The following is a 19,450-nucleotide window of genomic DNA, read 5'->3' as shown; positions in this document are numbered from 1 at the left end:
TCACTCTTCACAGAGAGTTATTTAAACTCTTCTTAAATTGTTAGTGAAGTAAGGATGCTGAGCAAATTAGCAATGAACAATGTGGTTCTGTGGCATGGTGCAACTAGCCCACAGAGATAACAGACATGGCTCTTGGGCAGTTCAAAATGTTGATTGGGGACCTCCTTGCTGCGAAAAGTGAATATTCTTCTGGAAAATGTGTATTATATTGTATTTTACATTGTAGATTGTGTATATGCAGGGCTCCCTTGTAAAAGAGACTGTGGTCTCAATGGAGACTCCCTTTGAAAAAGGTAAAATAAACAAACTGAAAAAAGACTGCACTCACTGTAGTAGAAGTCACTTTGAATAAGTGTCTGCTACGTGGCATATCATATTTTATTGAAACTGTGGGGTCACACAAGTCTATAAAGTAGGAGTACTTTATGGATGTAGTGCAGAAGTGTTCTGACAGGTTGTCTAGAAGGAGAGCAGAGCAGTCAGACCACTCCTTCCTTCCTAATGGTCTTGGTATGTGGTGCATTTCCTTTGCAGTTCTGAGCCGCTGGGGATGAGATTTCTGGGACAGATAACCTCTGGGACCAACGAGGACAGCCAAGGCCACCAACACTGTCCCCAAGTGCTCCCCTGTCAGTGAGGACACAGAATACCTACTGCAACATCAGTGAAAAGTTACATGTAGCCTAATCTATACCTTTTCAGGTGTGTTCAGGTGTCTGTCTGTTTACTGTTGTTTGTTTCTTATTTCGATTCTATGTGACTTGGGAGCTGTGGAAAGAATTGGCTCATGAGGGATATCCCTAATAAAAGTAATCAATGGCATCAATCAATCAGTCACTATCAAGAGTCACATGGACCCTAGTACATGCATATATACCATCTCCGCCCTCTTCCCCCTCTTTTTCTCCATCATCTTCATCATCGTCGTCACTTCCATCCACGTCTTCTCCAGAGTCACTGCTGCCCTCATCCAGGATCTCTGAGGGGAAAAGACAGGTAAATGGTATACTGTACCGTTAAAACAATAACTTCCTTCCACATTTTTCTCCCAAAACAACAAACTGAAATGTCTCCCAATATGTTACCATAACTATGTTAATTAACATAATATGTTAACAATGTCATTGTGACAGTAGAATGCAATTCAATTGGTTTTGGTAATACAAAATGACTACTCTATGGTAGCTGCAACACTAGCTAGGTAGCAGCATGGCTCCACAACCACTTGTCCATTACACTTTACGCAGCATTCATTTCAACGGTATACAGTAATAAGAATGGCCTTATTGCTTCACCTTAAGGCATTTAATTGGCCGTGTGATCTATCAAACTATCAACTCACCCTTCTTAATTGCTTTGTACTTCTCCTCGTTCTCCAAGAAGTCTGGATCCATCTTAAAGACATCTGCAAGATAGACAGAAGCATTGTTTTTAATAGCAACCATTAGTTCGCAATTAGTACATTTCAGAGCAATTAAAGTTATTGCAAATGAGAGGCAATCAGAAGTAATTACCCATAAAAAACAGAAGCACTGTGTATTAAGATGCAATTCATTATAGGGCTTAATGTGACAATTGCTTTCCTCCCCTCTTGCCCCCTGAAGGGATGCTTGTATAGATTTTCAATTAGGACAAGTTTGTCTGTGCTGAAGCTACAGAAAAGATGCTTGTTCTGTTGAATTGTACAAACATAAATAAATTGCAACACAGAGGCATAGTCTTAATGTCAGTATGGAAATGTAACCCTCTATTATGAGACCGAGGGAGAGAGAGAGACCGAGAGAGAGAGCAAGAGAGAGACCGAGAGAGAGAGCAAGAAAGAGGGACAGAGAAGGATATTGAAAGAGCGAGCGAGACAGAGACCGTGTCCAAATATCCATACATGTGTCCTAAAACAGTAGACCGTTTGAGTATGCGGAATTTTTTTTGTATACTTTAAATGCCCATATGTCATACTCAATTCAGCTATTAGATATTGGGATGCGCAACCAAAATCATTGAATAGCGGGAAACCACGCAATCACACATTCTCAGTATGCGAAAAAATTATGTTTAATAATAGTATGTGACATTTCTAAAATCGACTATGGTTTAAATGCCAGGATGTTATACTCATTTCGGCTTTTCATCTAGTAGAATTCAATGCACAATTTTCCAACAAAACTAGACTTCTTAATTGGGAAGATGCCCGAAGCCCTGTTCTCTTGGCCTTCAGAGCTTTTAAACTGAATACTAAACCACCTTTTGATTTGTGAATGTGTCGGCACAGGGGACTCAGGATGTGGCTGCGTTATTGATGCCATGTTAATCAGGACTTTTCATTTTAACATATGGATTGTTTCAGTACTGTAGTCAAGGCTACCTATGTAATTTATGAATCAAGCCTAAGCAGTCGTTCTGATCTCTTTCCCAATGATCAGTGCTTTAATTTATTTTGTTGCTGTCCAGCAGTTCTGAATTTACGATGCACCCATCCAAGTTTTTCTGTGCAATAGTTTTATGATTTTAACATTTTAAGGTTTTGGTGTGTGTACTAGGCTATTTGATTTAATTTATCTATGTTATAGCACTTTTGTTTCCACTAATAAATATGTTGAAATGGAACCAAATTATCTTTACCAGTCTTCAGTCCTTTTTTTAAATAGGATAGATGGTGGAATGTGATAGTCTGCCTATATCCAGCTTCGAGAGAGAGGTCAAGAAAGATAGAGACTGACTGTGATTTCTCTCTTCTCAGAGAACATTATTCAACACTGGGACATCTACAGAGAGACTGATAAGAGCGGAAACCCCCAGCTAAATCTGTATAATAATCCCCAACCCTTAGGGACCTAAAGGACAGCAGGTGAATTTTCTTTCTCCCCTGGCAATGAACGATCATGCTGAACACTCAAATGATCACAGTTATGGCTCAATCTCAGTTGCTTAAAAATGTGTTATCTGCTTGTCTCCTCGCATTCATTTGCACTGATTTGAAAAGACATGGTCAATGCTAATCAATAGGGTGGATTTTATCTGGTCAGTAGAGGCAAGGACAGATTTTCAGACAGTGGAGAAAGAGCCAGGATGTTGAAGTGATGCTCCAAGTGATGTATCATTTCAGATAGAAGATTTGAAAGTAGTGCTCACGAGCCAAAATGGGTCCCCGAATGTGTTGTTCTTGTGCAATTTGTATGATACACTACATGACCAAAGTATGTGGACACATACTCATCGAACATCTAATTCCAAAATCATAGGCATTAATATGGAGTTGGTCCCCCGTTTGCTGATATAACAGCCTCCACTCTTCTGGGAAGGCTTTCCACTAGATGTTGCAACATTGCTGAGGGGACTTGCTTTCCTTTCAGCCACAAGAGTGAGGACGGGCACTGCACTGATGTTGGGCGATTAGGTCTGGCTCGCAGTTGGCGTTCCAATTCATCCCAAAGGTGTTCGATGGGGTTGAGGTCAGGGCTCTGCGCAGGCCAATTAAGTTCTTCCACACCGATCTAGACAAACCATTTCAGTATGGACCTCGCTTTGTGCACGGGGGCATTGTCATGCTGAAACAGGAAAGGGCTTTCCCAAAACTGTTACCACAAAGTTGGAAGCACAGAATTGTCTAGAATGTCATTGTATACTGTAGCACACCTCCGAACCATGAAAAACAGCCCCAGAGAATTATTCCTCCTCCACCAAACTTTACAGTTGGCACTATGCTTTTGGGAAGGCAGCATTCTCCTGGCATCCGCCAAACCCAGATTGGACCGTCAGACGCGTTTCCACTGCTCCAGAGCCAATGGTGCAAAGCTTTACACCACTCCATCTGATGCTTGGCATTGCGCATGGTTATCTTAGGCTTGTGTGAAGCTGCTCGGCCATGGAAACCCATTTCATGAAGCTCCCAATGAAGAGTTCTTGTGCTGACTTGGTAGTGAGTGTTGCAACCGAGGACAGACGATTTTCACGCGCTAAGTGTTTCAGCACTCAGCGGTCCCGTTCTGTGAGCTTGTGTGGCCTACCACTTCGCAGCTGAGCCGTTGTTGCTCGTAGACATTTCCACTTCACAATAACAGAGCTTACAGTTAACCGGTGCAGCTCTAGAAGTGCAGAAATTTGACGAACTGACTTGTAGGAAAGGTAGATCTTATGACTGTGCCACGTTGAAAGTCACTGAGCTCTTCAGGAAGGCCATTCTACTGCCAATGTTTGTCTATGGAGATTGCATAGCTGTGTGCTTGATTTTATTCAACTGTCAGCAACGGGTGTGGCTGAAATAGCTGAATACACTAATTTGAAGGGGTGTCCACATACACTATATATATATATATATATAAAAATAAAAAAATTCGTACAATATGCCACGAATTTGTAAGTGATCCCAGACTGCATCTTTAACCGATTAGGCCTGCTAGCTAGGGGGTATTCAGTATATCTTCTTGGATGTAGTCGTCTTGGGGTGACATGTGTGAACTGATTCTATATTCTATTGTATATATTATTCTATAGTATATCTTATTGGTTGTAGTCCTCTAGGGTTAACATGTGTGAACTGATTCTATATTCTATTGTATATATTATTCTATAGTATCTTACTCAGTATATCTTCCTGGTTGTAGTCATCCTCTAGGGGCAGCATGTGTGTGAACTGATCGTCCTCCTCCACTAGGTCCAGCCCCTCGGGGACGATAGGGTGGTCCTTAAACCCGTCCTTCCTGATGGCGAACATCACCTCGATCATGTACTGCACACGCTTGTCTATCTCCGACTCGTGAAGGATGTTACGCAGCCGCTCAAAGATGGCTGACAACAGACATAGACAATATTTGAATCATAGAATTCTATTTCTATGGTTTGAATTTAATACCAATAAAAACGCAACATAAGAGCACCAAAAACAAGATCACCAGAGAAATGAATAAAGAAATCACTACATTTTTCTGAATGAGCTGTGATAAACTGCTAAAAGGATTCTGTAGCTGTGATGATGGATCTGATGCTTCAATCACCCAAGCCTGTTCAAACTAAGAGCGAAGCGGAAGTGTTTTGTATTGCTATGTACCATTGATGCCTCTAGGGGAGACTTCAGTGAGTTTGAGGCCACACTCCTTGAGGAAGCTGATGGACACCTCCACGCTGTCGTCTGTAGGTCTCTCCAGGAGCAGAGTCAACATCTCCAGACACAGCACCTCATGGGCCTGGGTGGGGAACAAGGGAAATAGGGTTACAACACTAAGTGCCTGTGCGCGCGTGTGTGATCTAGCATAGAAAAGAGGACGTACCACATTCTGATTGACCAGGTGGGCAACGAACTTTGATGCCGTGAGACATTGTGCCTGAAAAACAAGGATACAAAATCATTTGGAGTTCAGTTGGTAGAGCATGGTGCTTCTAAGGCCAGGGTAGTGTGTTTGATTCCCCAGACCACTCATACATCAAACATATGCACACATGACAAAGTCACTTTGGATAAAAGCGTTTGCTAAATGGCATATATTGTTATTATTATACATTTAAACAACTACAAAGAGTGACTTAGATACATTACAACTCCTTATTCTCCACAATATGTATCAACATTTAAGTTGTTTTAGTTCAAACATCTAGTGCATAACCAGCCAGTCACCTTGTCGTTCCTCCGGTAGCCCTTGCGAAAGTTAAGGATGAGTCTCTTGAGGATGAGCTCTCCTATCTGAGGGAACTTGGAGTTGATGATGGCTACCACAGCAGCATAGACGTGGGTGAAGGTGGCCGAGGCACTCTGGGCCTGCAGGGTGGACCTGGCCAGGAGACCTCTGGAGAGCAGACACACAGACATGAAACACACACACAAACACACACACACATTAGTGATCTGCACTTTTATGAAGTTAATCTATGTCACAAAGCACACTAAGAAACTTGAAATGTTTCCAACAGCTAAGATAATTGAGAGGTCTCTCTTGTAGAAGACATTTGATCTCAATCAGAATAGCCTACATAAATAAATATGAAATAAATCCATTAAAAACCTTGGTCCATTACCTGCCCCTGACGATGTTCTCCTGCAGCAGTTCCTGGATGATCATGGCGATGTTGGATACGTTCACCTTGTTTATCAGACCATTGATGGACTTCTTCAGAGCCTCCCAGCTCATACGCTGGTAAGCCAGACTAGAAAGAGCCGAGGGATAAGTAAGCTCTTTGAAACAATTGGCAAGACCTACTGTATTTTTTGTGTATCTGAACTAAGTGGTGTGATGGGTATCCTTTGATTAGAAAAAATAATTGTAATACATGTTCCCTGACAACTCTGGTCTTTTTCAAAATGGTGTTTCTCCACCAAACTGACTTGTTGCAGATAGAAATCAGTGCGTGACGACATAGTTCACACAAAATGTACTTTTTCGCTTATGTTTTCATGTACCGAATAAAAATCTAAAGTTCAATGTGTTTCCATCGCATTTTCAACTCTACTGATTTTGTCACAAAAATTAAATAGCAAATGTGCGCTCTAGCCAACAGCTCAGATACAATGCGGCTACTCTATATGATGAGATTATTATGAATAGCAAAAATATTTCAATATGTCAAACGGCAGGCAAGCATTGATCATCATTTCACCAGAAGACGACCCTGGATATTTATTGGAAAGCAGCATCAAGTTCACCGTTCATCATGACTTATTTTATCTGTAGCCTAATAAACTGCATGGTTTCCTGAGTCGTAGTGGGAGGACCACATACCATATCATCGCGACTCAACGTTTACTTCGATATGATAATTATATAAATATTTACGCATAAAGGCGTTTATTTATCTCAAATAAATAAATTATCTATCGGCATTTATGAAATTGTTCCCGAAACATCCTTTTTCCATCACAGCTCTCATGATTCAATTTTTTTTATACAGTATGACTTTACTTGGATGGAAACTGTGGATGGAAATGTGGTTAGTTACCGGAAACGTTCCCTGAAATAACTAAAACTCCTCCTGCATCCTCAGATCAGCTGGTCTGGGATATAGCGATGATGGTGCTGCTTTATTCAAGGCCCCTAGAGTGGGGCACTGTGTGTGGTGAGGTGTGGTGTGTGTAAGTGTACTCAGTGTGTGTGTGGTGTGTCTAAGTGTACTCTGTGTGTGTGTGGTGTGTCTAAGTGTACTCTGTGTGTGTGTGGTGTGTCTAAGTGTACTCAGTGTGTGTGTGTGGCGTTGCGTGTGTATGTCAGTGTATTCAGTGTGTGTGTGGCGTTGCGTGTGTATGTCAGTGTATTCAGTGTGTGTGTGGCGTTGCGTGTGTATGTCAGTGTATTCAGTGTGTGTGTGGCGTTGCGTGTGTATGTCAGTGTATTCAGTGTGTGTGTGGCGTTGCGTGTGTATGTCAGTGTATTCAGTGTGTGTGTGGCGTTGCGTGTGTATGTCAGTGTATTCAGTGTGTGTGTGTCTAGGCTCTGGGAGGACGGAACAGTCCTCCCATCTATCCTTCCAATCCCCTTCATTGCCCTCCTCTGCCCCAGATGATCTTAGTGAACCAATCTCTACTTCATTATCCGTGTCACCTCCTTGGCTGTGTCCCATACGTCACCCTATTCTCTTTATGTTGCACTTCTTTTGACCGGGGCCTGTAGGGCTCTGATCAAAAGAAGTGCACAAAATAGGGAGCCATTTGGGAAGCACAGCCTCGTCTCGGGGCGCTCGGCCTCAAGGGGCCAAGATGCTTTTCCAGGAGATGAGATTAGAGGTAGGTGACTGTGTGAAAACAGCTTGAGTGACTCTGTCCGAAATAGCATCCTTTTCCTTATATAGTCCTCTACAGGGATTCCCTATATAGCAATAGGTAGGGAGTAAGGTGTCATTTCAGACGCAGGCAGATATCCACACCTCTCTCAGAGAGTCAGCTGCTAATTTTAGAGCCTGGCTCTGACACCTAGCTCCCGCCAGACCAAAAATAAATATCTATTGTGTCGTCATCGATTGATTTCCTTGACAGCTCGGAACAAACGATATGGCATTTGAGCCTGGTTGCATTTCATCATTTAATTGAAATAGTCATATTTCATTCTTTCAAATAAATATGGTCAAGTTTCATTCTCGTTTCGAGTTCTTGTGTCAACTACACCATCCCATCATGAAGTAGGCTATAAAGTATTTCCAGTCTAGCAGACATCAGCTGAACTCACCTGCTCTTGTCAGTGATCTGAGCCTGCATCATACGTAGCTTGGCCGGGGGGATGTAGGCTCCACCAGTTCGCGTCAGGATAGGGTCCAGTTCATCCTTCTTCTTCTTCACTGGTGGTTCCTCTGCAGCAGTGTCCTTCTGGGCTGGGGAGGGCGATCGGCCTCTCCTCCTGAACTCAGCCTCTCTGTCCCGACTCGACCGGCGCTCATAACGGTCGTAATATCTGTCTCGATCATCGTCCCTTGACCTGTGGGTGATGCAAAGGCATCTCAATATATCAATACTGCAGTGGTCTTTTTAAGAATGAAGCTAGGGCAAGTCTGAATGTGGTCTACTCTAAATTAGTTGTAAACACAATATAGATGAATCACATTTGATTTAGAAAGCCCTTTTTACATGAACAGTTGTCACTAAGTGATTTACAGTAACCCGGTCTAGACCCCAAAGAACAAGCAGAAGTGGCAAGGAAATGCTATCCCAGAAGAAAGAAACCTCAAGTGGAACCAGACTGTGCCATGTTGTTTCCGTACCCGCTGTAACCTCCTCTACCGTAGCGCCGATCCCTCTCCTGACTTCTGGAACGGGACCTGGAGCGGGACCTACGGCGATCATCATCCCTGGATGGACCAATGAGAAACAAAATTAGGGTTGCAAAATTCCTGATTTGTTTCCCAGTTTGAGGATTACCGGAATCAGGAGGGAATAAGCAGGGGGTGAATCCTCCAACTGGGATTTTTGAAAAATCTATGGAACTTTTGAATTGGGAAAGTTGAACATTTGGAAGGCCTGAAGAGTGAAGGATGACATAGCTTTTATCTGCAGCTCTATGGAGTTAGTCACTCACCTGTCATCTGGGGTGGGGCTCCTGCCTTTGTTTACACTCTGGTCATCTGGACCATGCTGGAACACAACACACACCATGTCAGAATCCCCTATCTGGTCAGTGTCTGCCAACACATCCCAACACTGCAAACTTTTGTATTTGTATAACCCTAACAGTGCAAATATCAGCTTAGAGGGCCGGCTTCTCAGACACAAATGAAGCCTAGTACTGGACAAGAACGCATGCTCAATAGAAAATCTCTATTGAAAATGCTTCTTAGTCCTGGACCAGACTTTACAATAAGTGTCAATGAAATGGGCCCCTGAATATGCCTGTCAGTCACTCACCACGATCTGTGCCACACTGCTCTTCATCCTGCGGGCCACTCCCTCATTACTGTCTTCATCACTGCTCTCATTGTCAGAGCCACTAGACTCCCCCTCCTGGCTGACACTGGCATTGGAAGGGACCCTACTGCCCCTGGTGGCTTTGGAGCTGGCTACTCCGGGACTGCCCAGAACTATGGGGGCCTCCGATCCAGGGCTGGCCGCTCTGGGGCCTTCGTCTCTGGGACCGGCTGCAGGACTATCTGCCCCCTCTGGTGCTTCCACTGAAGACAAAACACAGTTAGGTTAAAAAGTGTATTTTCAGTTCCACATGAAATTGTATGATTTATGAGTCTAAGTCTATTTGTCTGAAATTAAATTGGTTTTCCTTGGAGACAAACTCATAGGTCTTAGCTTCATCACGCATTCCTATTGTTGAAAATAGTGAACGTGCTGTTAATGAAAGTGGGTTATGGGCATGCGTCTTGAGTCTTTTAAAATATAGACCATCTACATTCAGACCACAAGCAACCAGCAAGAAAACAAGAATGAAATGGTGCGAGAGTGAACTTTAAAAATGTCAATTGACATTCAGTTAATGCTCTATATGAGGGACCTGACTGTGCTGAAGGCTTAAGAGCAGGAATAATTGATGAAGTGCACTGTAGCGGCCTGCTGAGATGGAAGCCTTATTGGACCAGTGACTCATCCTCAGTTCACGTATTTCTGACTGTAAGCAGATTGCTGAGTAGACTGTGGCAATATTAACTTATCATGCAGCTGTTACAGTTAACCTGTTCAAGAAACAATAGTGCAGAAATTAAATAGTAATACAATTAAATAATTTAAAGTTGAATACTGCGAACATTACTTCAAGTTCTGTCTAATGTGTATAGTAGGGGTGGAAATGCACTTTGGTGATGAAATTTCACATTTTACCAAGACAAATATGATTATTCATGTTTTGAATTGTTCAGTGGGGTCTTTCTCCAACATATCATTAACATTGATTATATCCAAAAAGGCAGATTTCTTAACCTGATACATCCAATAATAAGTCCTGAGCTTGGTTGACATAGCGGCGCAGGTTACTCGTAACAACTTGAGGATTTTACATTGTGTGATCGTCGTCAAAGTTGTTTGGTCTCAAAAAGCAAAATAAGCATGACAAGATCTGATCAAATAAAAGCTTGGCATTAGTCAATGCTCCGTTGCCATTTCACAGACATACGCTTGTTTTTATGAGAGATCTAAAAGAACAGAAATGTTGTATTACTATGAAAAGCCTATACAAAAAATATGAAAATACTACATCTCAAAATCAATATCCATCTTTATTTTTCATTTATTCAACTAGGCAAGACCGTTAAGAGCAAATTCTTATTTACAATGACGGCCTACCCCGGACGATGCTGGACCAATTGCGCGCCGCCCTATGGGACTCCCAATCACGGCTGGTTGTGATACAGCCTGGAATCGAACCAGGGTCTGTAGTGACACATCTAGCACTGAGATGCAATGCCTTAGACCACTGCGCCACTTAGGAGCCCATCTAACCTCTATATATTTTTTTTTTTCCTGTGGATTCAAGAAGATGACGAGTTCAACAGGAAAATGAGCCCGTCAGGTAGCCGGTAGCCTTAATTCTTGCAGAGAATGCAGCCTAGCTGACAATGTCATTTTCCAGATTTTATTTTAATCCTCTGGTCTCCATTGATTTAGTCACCCTAATTCTGGCCATCCTACAAGGGTAAAAACTCCAATCACTTTGAACAGATTATGATAGAGACATGAGGTTTGAAACTTTTGATAGAGTATTATCGATACAATGAACATTATTTTACCCATTGGTCAAAAGATGCGTTTTGATTGGACACACTACCTATAGTGAAACAATTAGCCTACAAAATAGCTTGAGGGAAAGACTGAGAAACATCCATAAAATCCATACAGTAGCTGCAATCCCAAAGCAGTGAGGTGTGCCTTTCAGGCAACTGCTATCAGTGCTAAAACTGAGTCAAAAGGTCTGACAGCAATATCCACTTCTAGATGGTAACAGCACTGCCTCACCACCACTCACTGATATATGATGCATTGCTGAAAATTGGCTTTCGCAACTTCTGATTTGTGTAATACCAATTAAAATGTTCTTACGTTGATACTGAGAAATAAACAGTAAACAACATTCACTGACACTATTTGCAACCAAGACAGTGAGAACATCCAATCTCCATAGCGCAATAACAACAATAGCGTCATAATTCCCTCCCTAGACTGCTGTGGGGGAAATGCAACAGCTCTAAGGTTCTGCCCCAAATGGCACCCTCTTCCCTATATAGCGCACCACTTTTGACCAGAGCCTTATGTAACCTGTTCATAAGTAATGCACTACATATGGAATAGGGTGCGATTTGGCACACAGTCTACTCAAGGCAGCCAGAGTAAGACCCTGGGTGTTACAGGGGATCTACTTAAAGGACTATCAGCAGCAGGCAGCACATTCTGCGCTCTGGCACTTTTCAAATACCCTTGGGTGGATGTCGGGAGGCTTGTGTTGCCCTCTCCGTCTGTCTCCCTTTTTCTCTGTCTCCTATTCCCATTCCCTCACTCTCCATCCTCTTGCGCTCTATTCTCCGTCTTTCTTCCTCTCTCTCGGAGCGGAGGAAGGATTTGCAACAGCTCAGCAGAAGGGATGATTGAAAGCATTATCTGGACAATAACACAGACTCAGAGAGCTGCTAGGCTGGAACTCTCCGTTTGTCAGTGATGAGGATGAGAAACCAGGTAAACAACGGAAGGGAGATAGTGGTATTGGAGGTTATTGGGACAAATCCAAGTTCCAACAAGGCTTGGGAAAAATATATGATTTCTTCTAGACATACAGTACCAGACAAAAGTTTGGACACACCTACTCATTCAAGAGTTTCTTTATTTTTTATTATTTTCTACATTGTAGAATAATAGTGAAGACATCAAAAGTATGAAATAACACATATGGAATCATGTAGTAATCAAAAACTGAAAACTGAAAACAAATCAAAATATATTTTATATACTTCAAAGTAGCCACACTTTGCCTTGACAGCTTTGCACTCTCGGCATTCTCTCAACCAGCTTCATGAGGTAGTCACCTGGAATGCATTTCAAATTACAGGTGTGCCTTGTTAAAAGTTTATTTGTGCAATTTCTTTCCTTCTTAATGTTTGAGCCAATCAGTTGTGTTGTGACAAGGTAGGGGTGGTATAGAGAAGATAGCCCTATTTGGTAAAATACCAAGTCCATATTACGGCAAGAACAGCTCAAGTAAGCAAATAGAAACAACAGTCCATATTTACTTTAAGACATGAATGTCAGGCAATGCAAAACATTTCAAGAACTTTGAAAGTTTCTTCAAGTGCAGTCAGAAAAACCATCAAGAGCTATGAAATTGGCTCTGATGAGGACCCACCACAGGAAAGGAAGACCCAGAGTTACCTCTGCTGCAGAGGATAAGGCCATTAGAGTTACAAGCCTCAGAAATTGCAGCCCAAATAAATGCTTCACAGAGTTGAAGTAACAGACATCTCAACATCAACTGTTCAGAGCAGACTGTGTGAATCAGGCCTTCATGGTCGAATTGCTGCAAAGAAACCACTACTAAAGGACACAAATAACAAGAAGAGACTTGCTTGAGTCAAGAAATACGAGCAATGGACATTAGACCGGTGGAAATCTGTCCTTTGGTCTGATGAGTCAAAATTAGAGGTTGACCGATTATGATGTTTCACCGCCGATATAGATTATTGGCGGGCCCAAAAAATTTTTTTGTAATAATGACAATTACAACAATACTGAATGAACACTTATTTTAACTTAATATAATACATAAATACTATCAATTTAGCCTCAAATAAATAATGAAACATGTTCAATTTGGTTTAAATAATGCAAAAACAAAGTGTTGGAGAAGAAAGTAAAAGTGCAATATGTGCCATGTAAAAAAGCTAACGTTTAAGTTCCTTGCTCAGAACATGAGAACATATGAAAGCTGGTGGTTCCTTTTAACATGAGTCTTCAATATTCCCAGGTAAGAAGTTTTAGGTTGTAGTTATTATAGGAATTATAGGACTATTTCTCTCTATACGATTTGTATTTCATATACCTTTGACTATTGGATGTTCTTATAGGCACTTTAGTATTGCCAGTGTAACAGTATAGCTTCCGTCCCTCTCCTCGCTCCTACCTGGGCTTGAACCAGGAACACACCGACAACAGCCACCCTCGAAGCAGCGTTACCCATGTAGAGCAATGGGAACAACTACTCCAAGTCTCAGAGCGAGTGACAATTGAAATGCTATTAGCGCTCACCCGCTAACTAGCGAGCCATTTCACATCGGTTACACCAGCCTAATCTTGGGAGTTGATAGGCTTGAAGTCAAACAGCGCAATGCTTGAAGAATTGCGAAGAGCTGCTGGCAAAACGCACGAAGGTGCTGTTTGAATGAATGCTTACGAGCCTGCTGCTGCCTACCATCGCTCAGTCAGACTGCTCTATCAAATCATAGACTTAACCTCTCTTGGGTAGGGGGCAGTATTTTCATGGCCAGATGAAAAACGTTCCCAAATTAAACGCCCTACTACTCGGGCCCAGGAACTAGAATATGCATATTATTAGTAGATTTGGATAGAACACACTCTGAAGTTTCTAAAACTGTTTGAATGATGTCTGTGAGTATAACAGAACTCATATGGCAGGCAAAAACCTGAGAAAAATCCAACCAGGAAGTGGGAAATCTGGTTCTTGTAGTCTTTTCAAGTCATTGCCTATCTAACACACAGTGACTTAGGGTTCATTTTGCACTTCCTAAGGCTTCCACTAGATGTCAACAGTCTTTAGAAAGTTGTTTGAGGCGTCTATGGTGAACAGAGAGCGAACAAAGGAATTTAGAACTTGTTGACTCAGGAAAGCACATGAGTTCATTGGCGCACGTTCACGTGAAGAGGTAGCTGTGTTCCAAAACGTTTTTCAAGACATTGGAATCGTCCGGTTGGAATATTATTGAAGTTCTAAGTTAAAAAGGCCCTAAAGATTGATGCTATACAACGTTTGACATGTTTGAACGAACGTAAATATAACTTTTTTTGACTTTTCGTCGTGACATTTTGGCCGCGCTTCCTACACTTGGAGTAGCTTACTGAACGCGCAAACAACAAGGAAGTATTTGGACATAAATTATGGACTTTATCGAACAAAACAACATTTATTGTGGACCTGGGATTCCTGGAAGTGCCTTCTGATGAAGATCATCAAAGGTAACTGAATATTTCTAATGCTATTTATGATTTTAGATGACTCCATGGCGGGTATCCATGGCGGGTATCTGTATCGCTTGATGTCTTTTTCTGAGTGCAGTACTCAGATTATTGCAAGTGTGCTTTCCCCGTGAAGCTTTTTTGAAATCAGCGGTTGCATAAAGGAGATGTTCATCTACAATTCTTTGAATAACAGTTTAATATTTTATCAACGTTTATGATGAGTATTTTTGTAAATTGTAGTGCTGATTCACCGGCAGTATTGGAGGCAAAATATTTTCTGAACATCACGCGCCAATGTAAAATGCTGTTTTTGGATATAAATATCAACTTGATCGAACAAAAAATCCATGTATTGTATAACATGATGTCCTAGGAGTGTCATCTGATGAAGATCGTCAAAGGTTAGTGCATAATTTTAGCTGGTTATCTGGTTTTTGTGACGCTTGTCCTTGCTAGGAAAATGGCTGTGTGGTTTTTCTTGTGTTGGAACAGTCCTAACATAATCTAACTTTATGCTTTCGCCGTAAAGCCTTTTTGAAATCGGACAATGTGGTTACATTAAGGAGACGTGTATCTTTAAAATGGTGTAAAATAGTCGTATGTTTGAGAACTTTGAATTATGACTTTTTGTGGTTTTGAATTTGGCGCTCTGATTTTTCACTGGCTGTTGAATAGTGTGAACCGTGACTAGCGTCCCACCTCCCCAAGAGAGGTTAATTATAACATAACACACAGAAATACGAGCCTTTGGTCATTAATATGGTGAAATCCGGAAACTATCATTTCGAAAACATAACGTTTATTATTTCAGTGAAATACGGAACCGTTCCGTATTTTATCTAACGGGTGGAATCCCTAAGTCTAAATATTCCTGTTACATTGCACAACCTTCAATGTTATGTCATAATTATGTACAATTCTGGCAAATTAATTAGGGCCTTTGTTAGGAATAAATGGACTTCACACAGTCCGCAATGAGCCAGGCGGCCCAAACTGCTGTATATACCCTGACTGCTTGCACGGAACGCTAGAGAAGTGACACAAATTCATGTTAGCAGGCAATATTAACTAAATATGCAGGTTTACAAATATATACTTGTGTATTGATTTTAAAGAAAGGCATTGATGTTTACGGTTAGGTACATTGGTGCAACGACAGTGCTTTTTTCACAATTGCGCTTGTTACATCATCATCCGTTTGTCGAAATAGGCTGTGATTCGATGAGAAATTAACAGGCACCACATTGATTATATGCAACGCAGGACACGTTAGATAAACTAGTAATATCATCAACCATGTGTAGTTAACTGGTGATTATGTTAAGATTGATTGTTTTTTATAAGATAAGTTTAATGCTAGCTAGCAACTTACCCTGGCTTCTTGCTGCCCTCGCGTAACAGGTAGTCAGTCTGCCATGCAGGCTCCTCGTGGAGTGCAATGTAAGGCAGGTGGTTAGAGCGTTGGACTAGTAACCGGAAGGTTGCAAAAACAAATCCCCGAATCCCCCCTGAACAAGGCAGTTAACCCCCGTTCCTAGGCCGTCATTGAAAATAAGAATGTGCTCTTAATCTGACTTGCCTAGTTAAATAAAGGTGTAAAAAAAAAAAATCTGCAAATCGGTGGCCAAAAATACCGATTACCGATTGTTATGAAAACTTGAAATCGGCCCTAATTAATCGGCCATTCCGATTAATCGGTCGACCTCTAGTCCAAATATGAGATTTTTGGTTCCAACTGTCTTTGTGAGACGCAGAGTAGGTGAAAGGATGATCTCTGCATGTGTTGTTCCCACCGTGAAGCATGGAGGTGATGGTGCTTTGCTGGTGACATTGTGATTTATTTAGAATTCAAGGCACACTTAACCAGCATGGCTACCACAGCATTCTGCAGTGATACGCCATCCCATGGGGTTTGCGCTTAGTGGGACTATCATTTGCTTTTCAACAGGACAATGACCCAACACACCTCCAGGCTGTGTAAGGGCTATTTGACCAAGAAGGAGAGTAATGGAGTGCTGCATCAGATGACCTGGCCTCCACAATCACCTGACCTCAACCCAATTGAGATGGGTTGGGATGAGCTGAACCACAGAGTGAAGGAAAAGCAGCCAACAAGTGCCCAACATATGTGGGAACTCCTTCAAGACTGTTGGAAAAGCATTCCAGGTGAAGCTGGTTGAGAGAATGCCAAGAGTGTTCAAAGCTGTCATCAAGGCAAAGGCTGGCTACTTTGAAGAATATCAAATATATGTTGATTTGTTTAACACTTTTTTGGTTACTACATAATTACATACACTACCGTTTATAAAGGTTGGGGTCACTTAGAAATGTCCTTGTTTTTGAAAGAAAAGCACATTTTTGTCCATTAAAATAACATCAAATTGATCACAAATACAGTGTAGACATTGTTAATGTTGTAAATGACTATTGTAGCTGGAAACAGTTGAATTTTTATGAAATAACTACATAGGCATTGAGAGGCCCATTATCAGCAATCATCACTCCTGTGTTCCAGTGGCACATTGTGTTAGCTAATCCAAGTTTATCATTTTAAAAGGCTAATTAATCATTAGAAAACCTTTTTTGCAATTATGTTAGCACAGCTGAAAACAGTTCTGATTAAAGAAGCAATCAAACTGGCCTTCTTTATACTAGTTGAGTATCTGGAGCATCAGCATTTGTGGGTTCGATTACAGGCTCAAAATGGTCAGAAACAAAGGACTTTCTTCTTTTCCACTCACCATTGCTCTTCTGCTGTGCCACATTGTTCTCCCTCTCTCCTTCCTCGGACGGGCTCCTGCTGCCACTCCTACTCCTCCGGGGCTGATCCATGCCACTGGTCCTGGGAGGCTGGAGGAGGAACAAAGGACACATAGCTGGTTTAGCCTACTTGGAAGGATGGCTATCTGAACTGAAGCTTGATGTTATGGTGTATGAAAGCAAAGGGCCTGGAAACAAATAATGCAAGCTCCTCCGTGAACAACAAACACCTAGCGCAGACATTAAATACACAGGAGCAGGCGCCAATATGATTACTGAGATCATGTCGTAGGCCACTGGGCACTGGCTACCACTGCTGGAAGGAAACTGAAATCAGAGGCTGAAGTGGAGAGGTTCTATAAACACATGCACAGGTTATAACAAACCTGAAGGAAGCCAAATTATGCTGCAGTTGTTAGTTATGAGGTCATGGGTGCTGGATACAGTAGGGAGGTTAAGAAAGGGGTAGTTCTAAAAGCCACAACCCGAGGCTACACTTAGCTGCTGTATGCCTTCCTCTGCAGAAATGAAATGCTTCATGAAATTACACGTTTTGTTTATTCTCCAAGACAAACTGTGATCTAAGGTTAAACATCTTAAGCAAGCTGCTGGGAATCTGACTGAAAGTTTTACATGGAGGAGACGCCAGTCAGCAGATAGGTTGTATTTACTGCTGCTCTTTAATTATTTGTTATTCTTCTCTTTTTTTGTATTTTCTTACAACTGCATTGTTGGTTAAGGGCTTGTAAGTATGCATTTCACTGTAAAGTCTACACCTGTCTATACGGCGCATGTGACAAATACAATTTGATTTGAGGTAGACACTGCCATGTTTCTCTGCCAATGTGCACAGAATGCACATTTGCGAGCGACACATTGTCTATCAACACTGACCACGTTTAGCAAGATATTGACTAAAATACATATTGTCAGCTAGCCTGTTGCAATCCAGCGTCCCAACTTTCTGTTATCATATTCGATGTGGCGTAGCTAGCTAACTTGGTCAGCTAACGTTGATATGACGTGACGTTAGCTATCCAAATAGCTGATGCTAGCGATTTTATTTGATCCGACATTAGCACATCAAAACTTCACTGAAAAACGAACTATCTAGCCATCTAGCTAGTACCTAGATACATCGAAACGGCAGTTAACACCTTGCTTCTACTCTATAGCGTTAGTTGCAAAGGCGCTCTCCTCCATGTGTGCCGCTTTCTTCCATGTGAGAAGTGCAGCAAGCTAGCTAACTTTACTAGCCTGGCTAGCCGGCAGTAGAAAAGGCCCGCTGTAAGTAGCATATCAAATGTTTTTAAAACTTAGAAGAACTACTAACTAATACTGTTGTATTCCTTTGTGGGATTTTCTCGTTCGAGTTATTATATATGGGTACAAACTTCTTAGCTACCTCTTCTCTAGAATTAGGGCTTAGCTCCACTGCTAAATCGTTGTCGATTGTCTCTGTAGCCATTTTCTCCCTTATCCTCTTCCGCAAGTATTGCTACGGATAGCAGTAAGGCCCAAAAAGAGCGGACATACACGTAAACGCTAAATCACAGAGACTCACTGGTCTGGTGCTATTTGAAAGACAACAAATCAAACAGCAAAGTATTTTGCGGTATGTACATCACATATTACAATGTAACGCATGCCCTGCATGATTAGCTTAGATATGAGGATGCTTGAAGATACTAAACGTTATTACTGGATCTTAATTGGAGACATTCTGCAGGTGACAGAGTAGAAACCATACTTTCTGTCCATGTTTCCCAGGGCTACCTAATTAGTAGTGATGTTAAAGGTATAAACCACAGAGATAGAAATAGGACTCATATGTATATCTGTGCCATTATAGCGTCTGTGACCGCATGGGCAATGCCATTGAGGCTACAACCCATAGGAATCCCCACCCAGTTGACTACTTAGTTGACAACTTTAAAATAGCAAAAGCATGGTGGAAGCCCTCAATGGCTCATGCTTAAATGTTTTTATTTTATTTTTTACTTTAGTTTATTTAGAAAATATTTTCTTAACCCTATTTTCTTAAAACTGCATTGCTGGTTTTAAGGGTTTGAAAGTAAGCATTTTACGGTATGGTCTACACCT

General features: G+C 41.6%; 1 protein-coding gene across 1 annotated transcript in view; it reads right to left on the bottom strand.

Moving 5' to 3' along the window:
- The window catches only part of LOC106582271 (pre-mRNA-splicing factor CWC22 homolog), a 64,835-nt gene extending 45,972 nt beyond the window's left edge, over positions 1-18,863 (bottom strand). The window contains exons 1-13 of the mRNA XM_014165172.2: positions 18,753-18,863; positions 17,329-17,437; positions 9,314-9,576; positions 8,988-9,043; positions 8,674-8,760; positions 8,145-8,390; positions 6,007-6,135; positions 5,609-5,777; positions 5,265-5,318; positions 5,045-5,180; positions 4,579-4,785; positions 1,343-1,405; positions 878-979 (exon numbers count right to left, since the gene is read on the bottom strand). Of these exons, the coding sequence (XP_014020647.2) occupies positions 878-979; positions 1,343-1,405; positions 4,579-4,785; positions 5,045-5,180; positions 5,265-5,318; positions 5,609-5,777; positions 6,007-6,135; positions 8,145-8,390; positions 8,674-8,760; positions 8,988-9,043; positions 9,314-9,576; positions 17,329-17,437; positions 18,753-18,815 (1,684 nt within the window). The 5' untranslated portion in view covers positions 18,816-18,863. The remainder of the gene's footprint in view (positions 1-877; positions 980-1,342; positions 1,406-4,578; positions 4,786-5,044; positions 5,181-5,264; positions 5,319-5,608; positions 5,778-6,006; positions 6,136-8,144; positions 8,391-8,673; positions 8,761-8,987; positions 9,044-9,313; positions 9,577-17,328; positions 17,438-18,752) is intronic.
- Between the last annotated feature and the right edge of the window lie 587 nt (positions 18,864-19,450).

The sequence above is a fragment of the Salmo salar genome, chromosome ssa21, assembly GCF_905237065.1.
Source record: "Salmo salar chromosome ssa21, Ssal_v3.1, whole genome shotgun sequence".
NCBI lineage: Eukaryota > Metazoa > Chordata > Actinopteri > Salmoniformes > Salmonidae > Salmo > Salmo salar.
The sequence above is the reverse complement of the archived record's forward strand: the minus strand, read 5'-3'. Positions and strand labels throughout refer to the sequence as shown.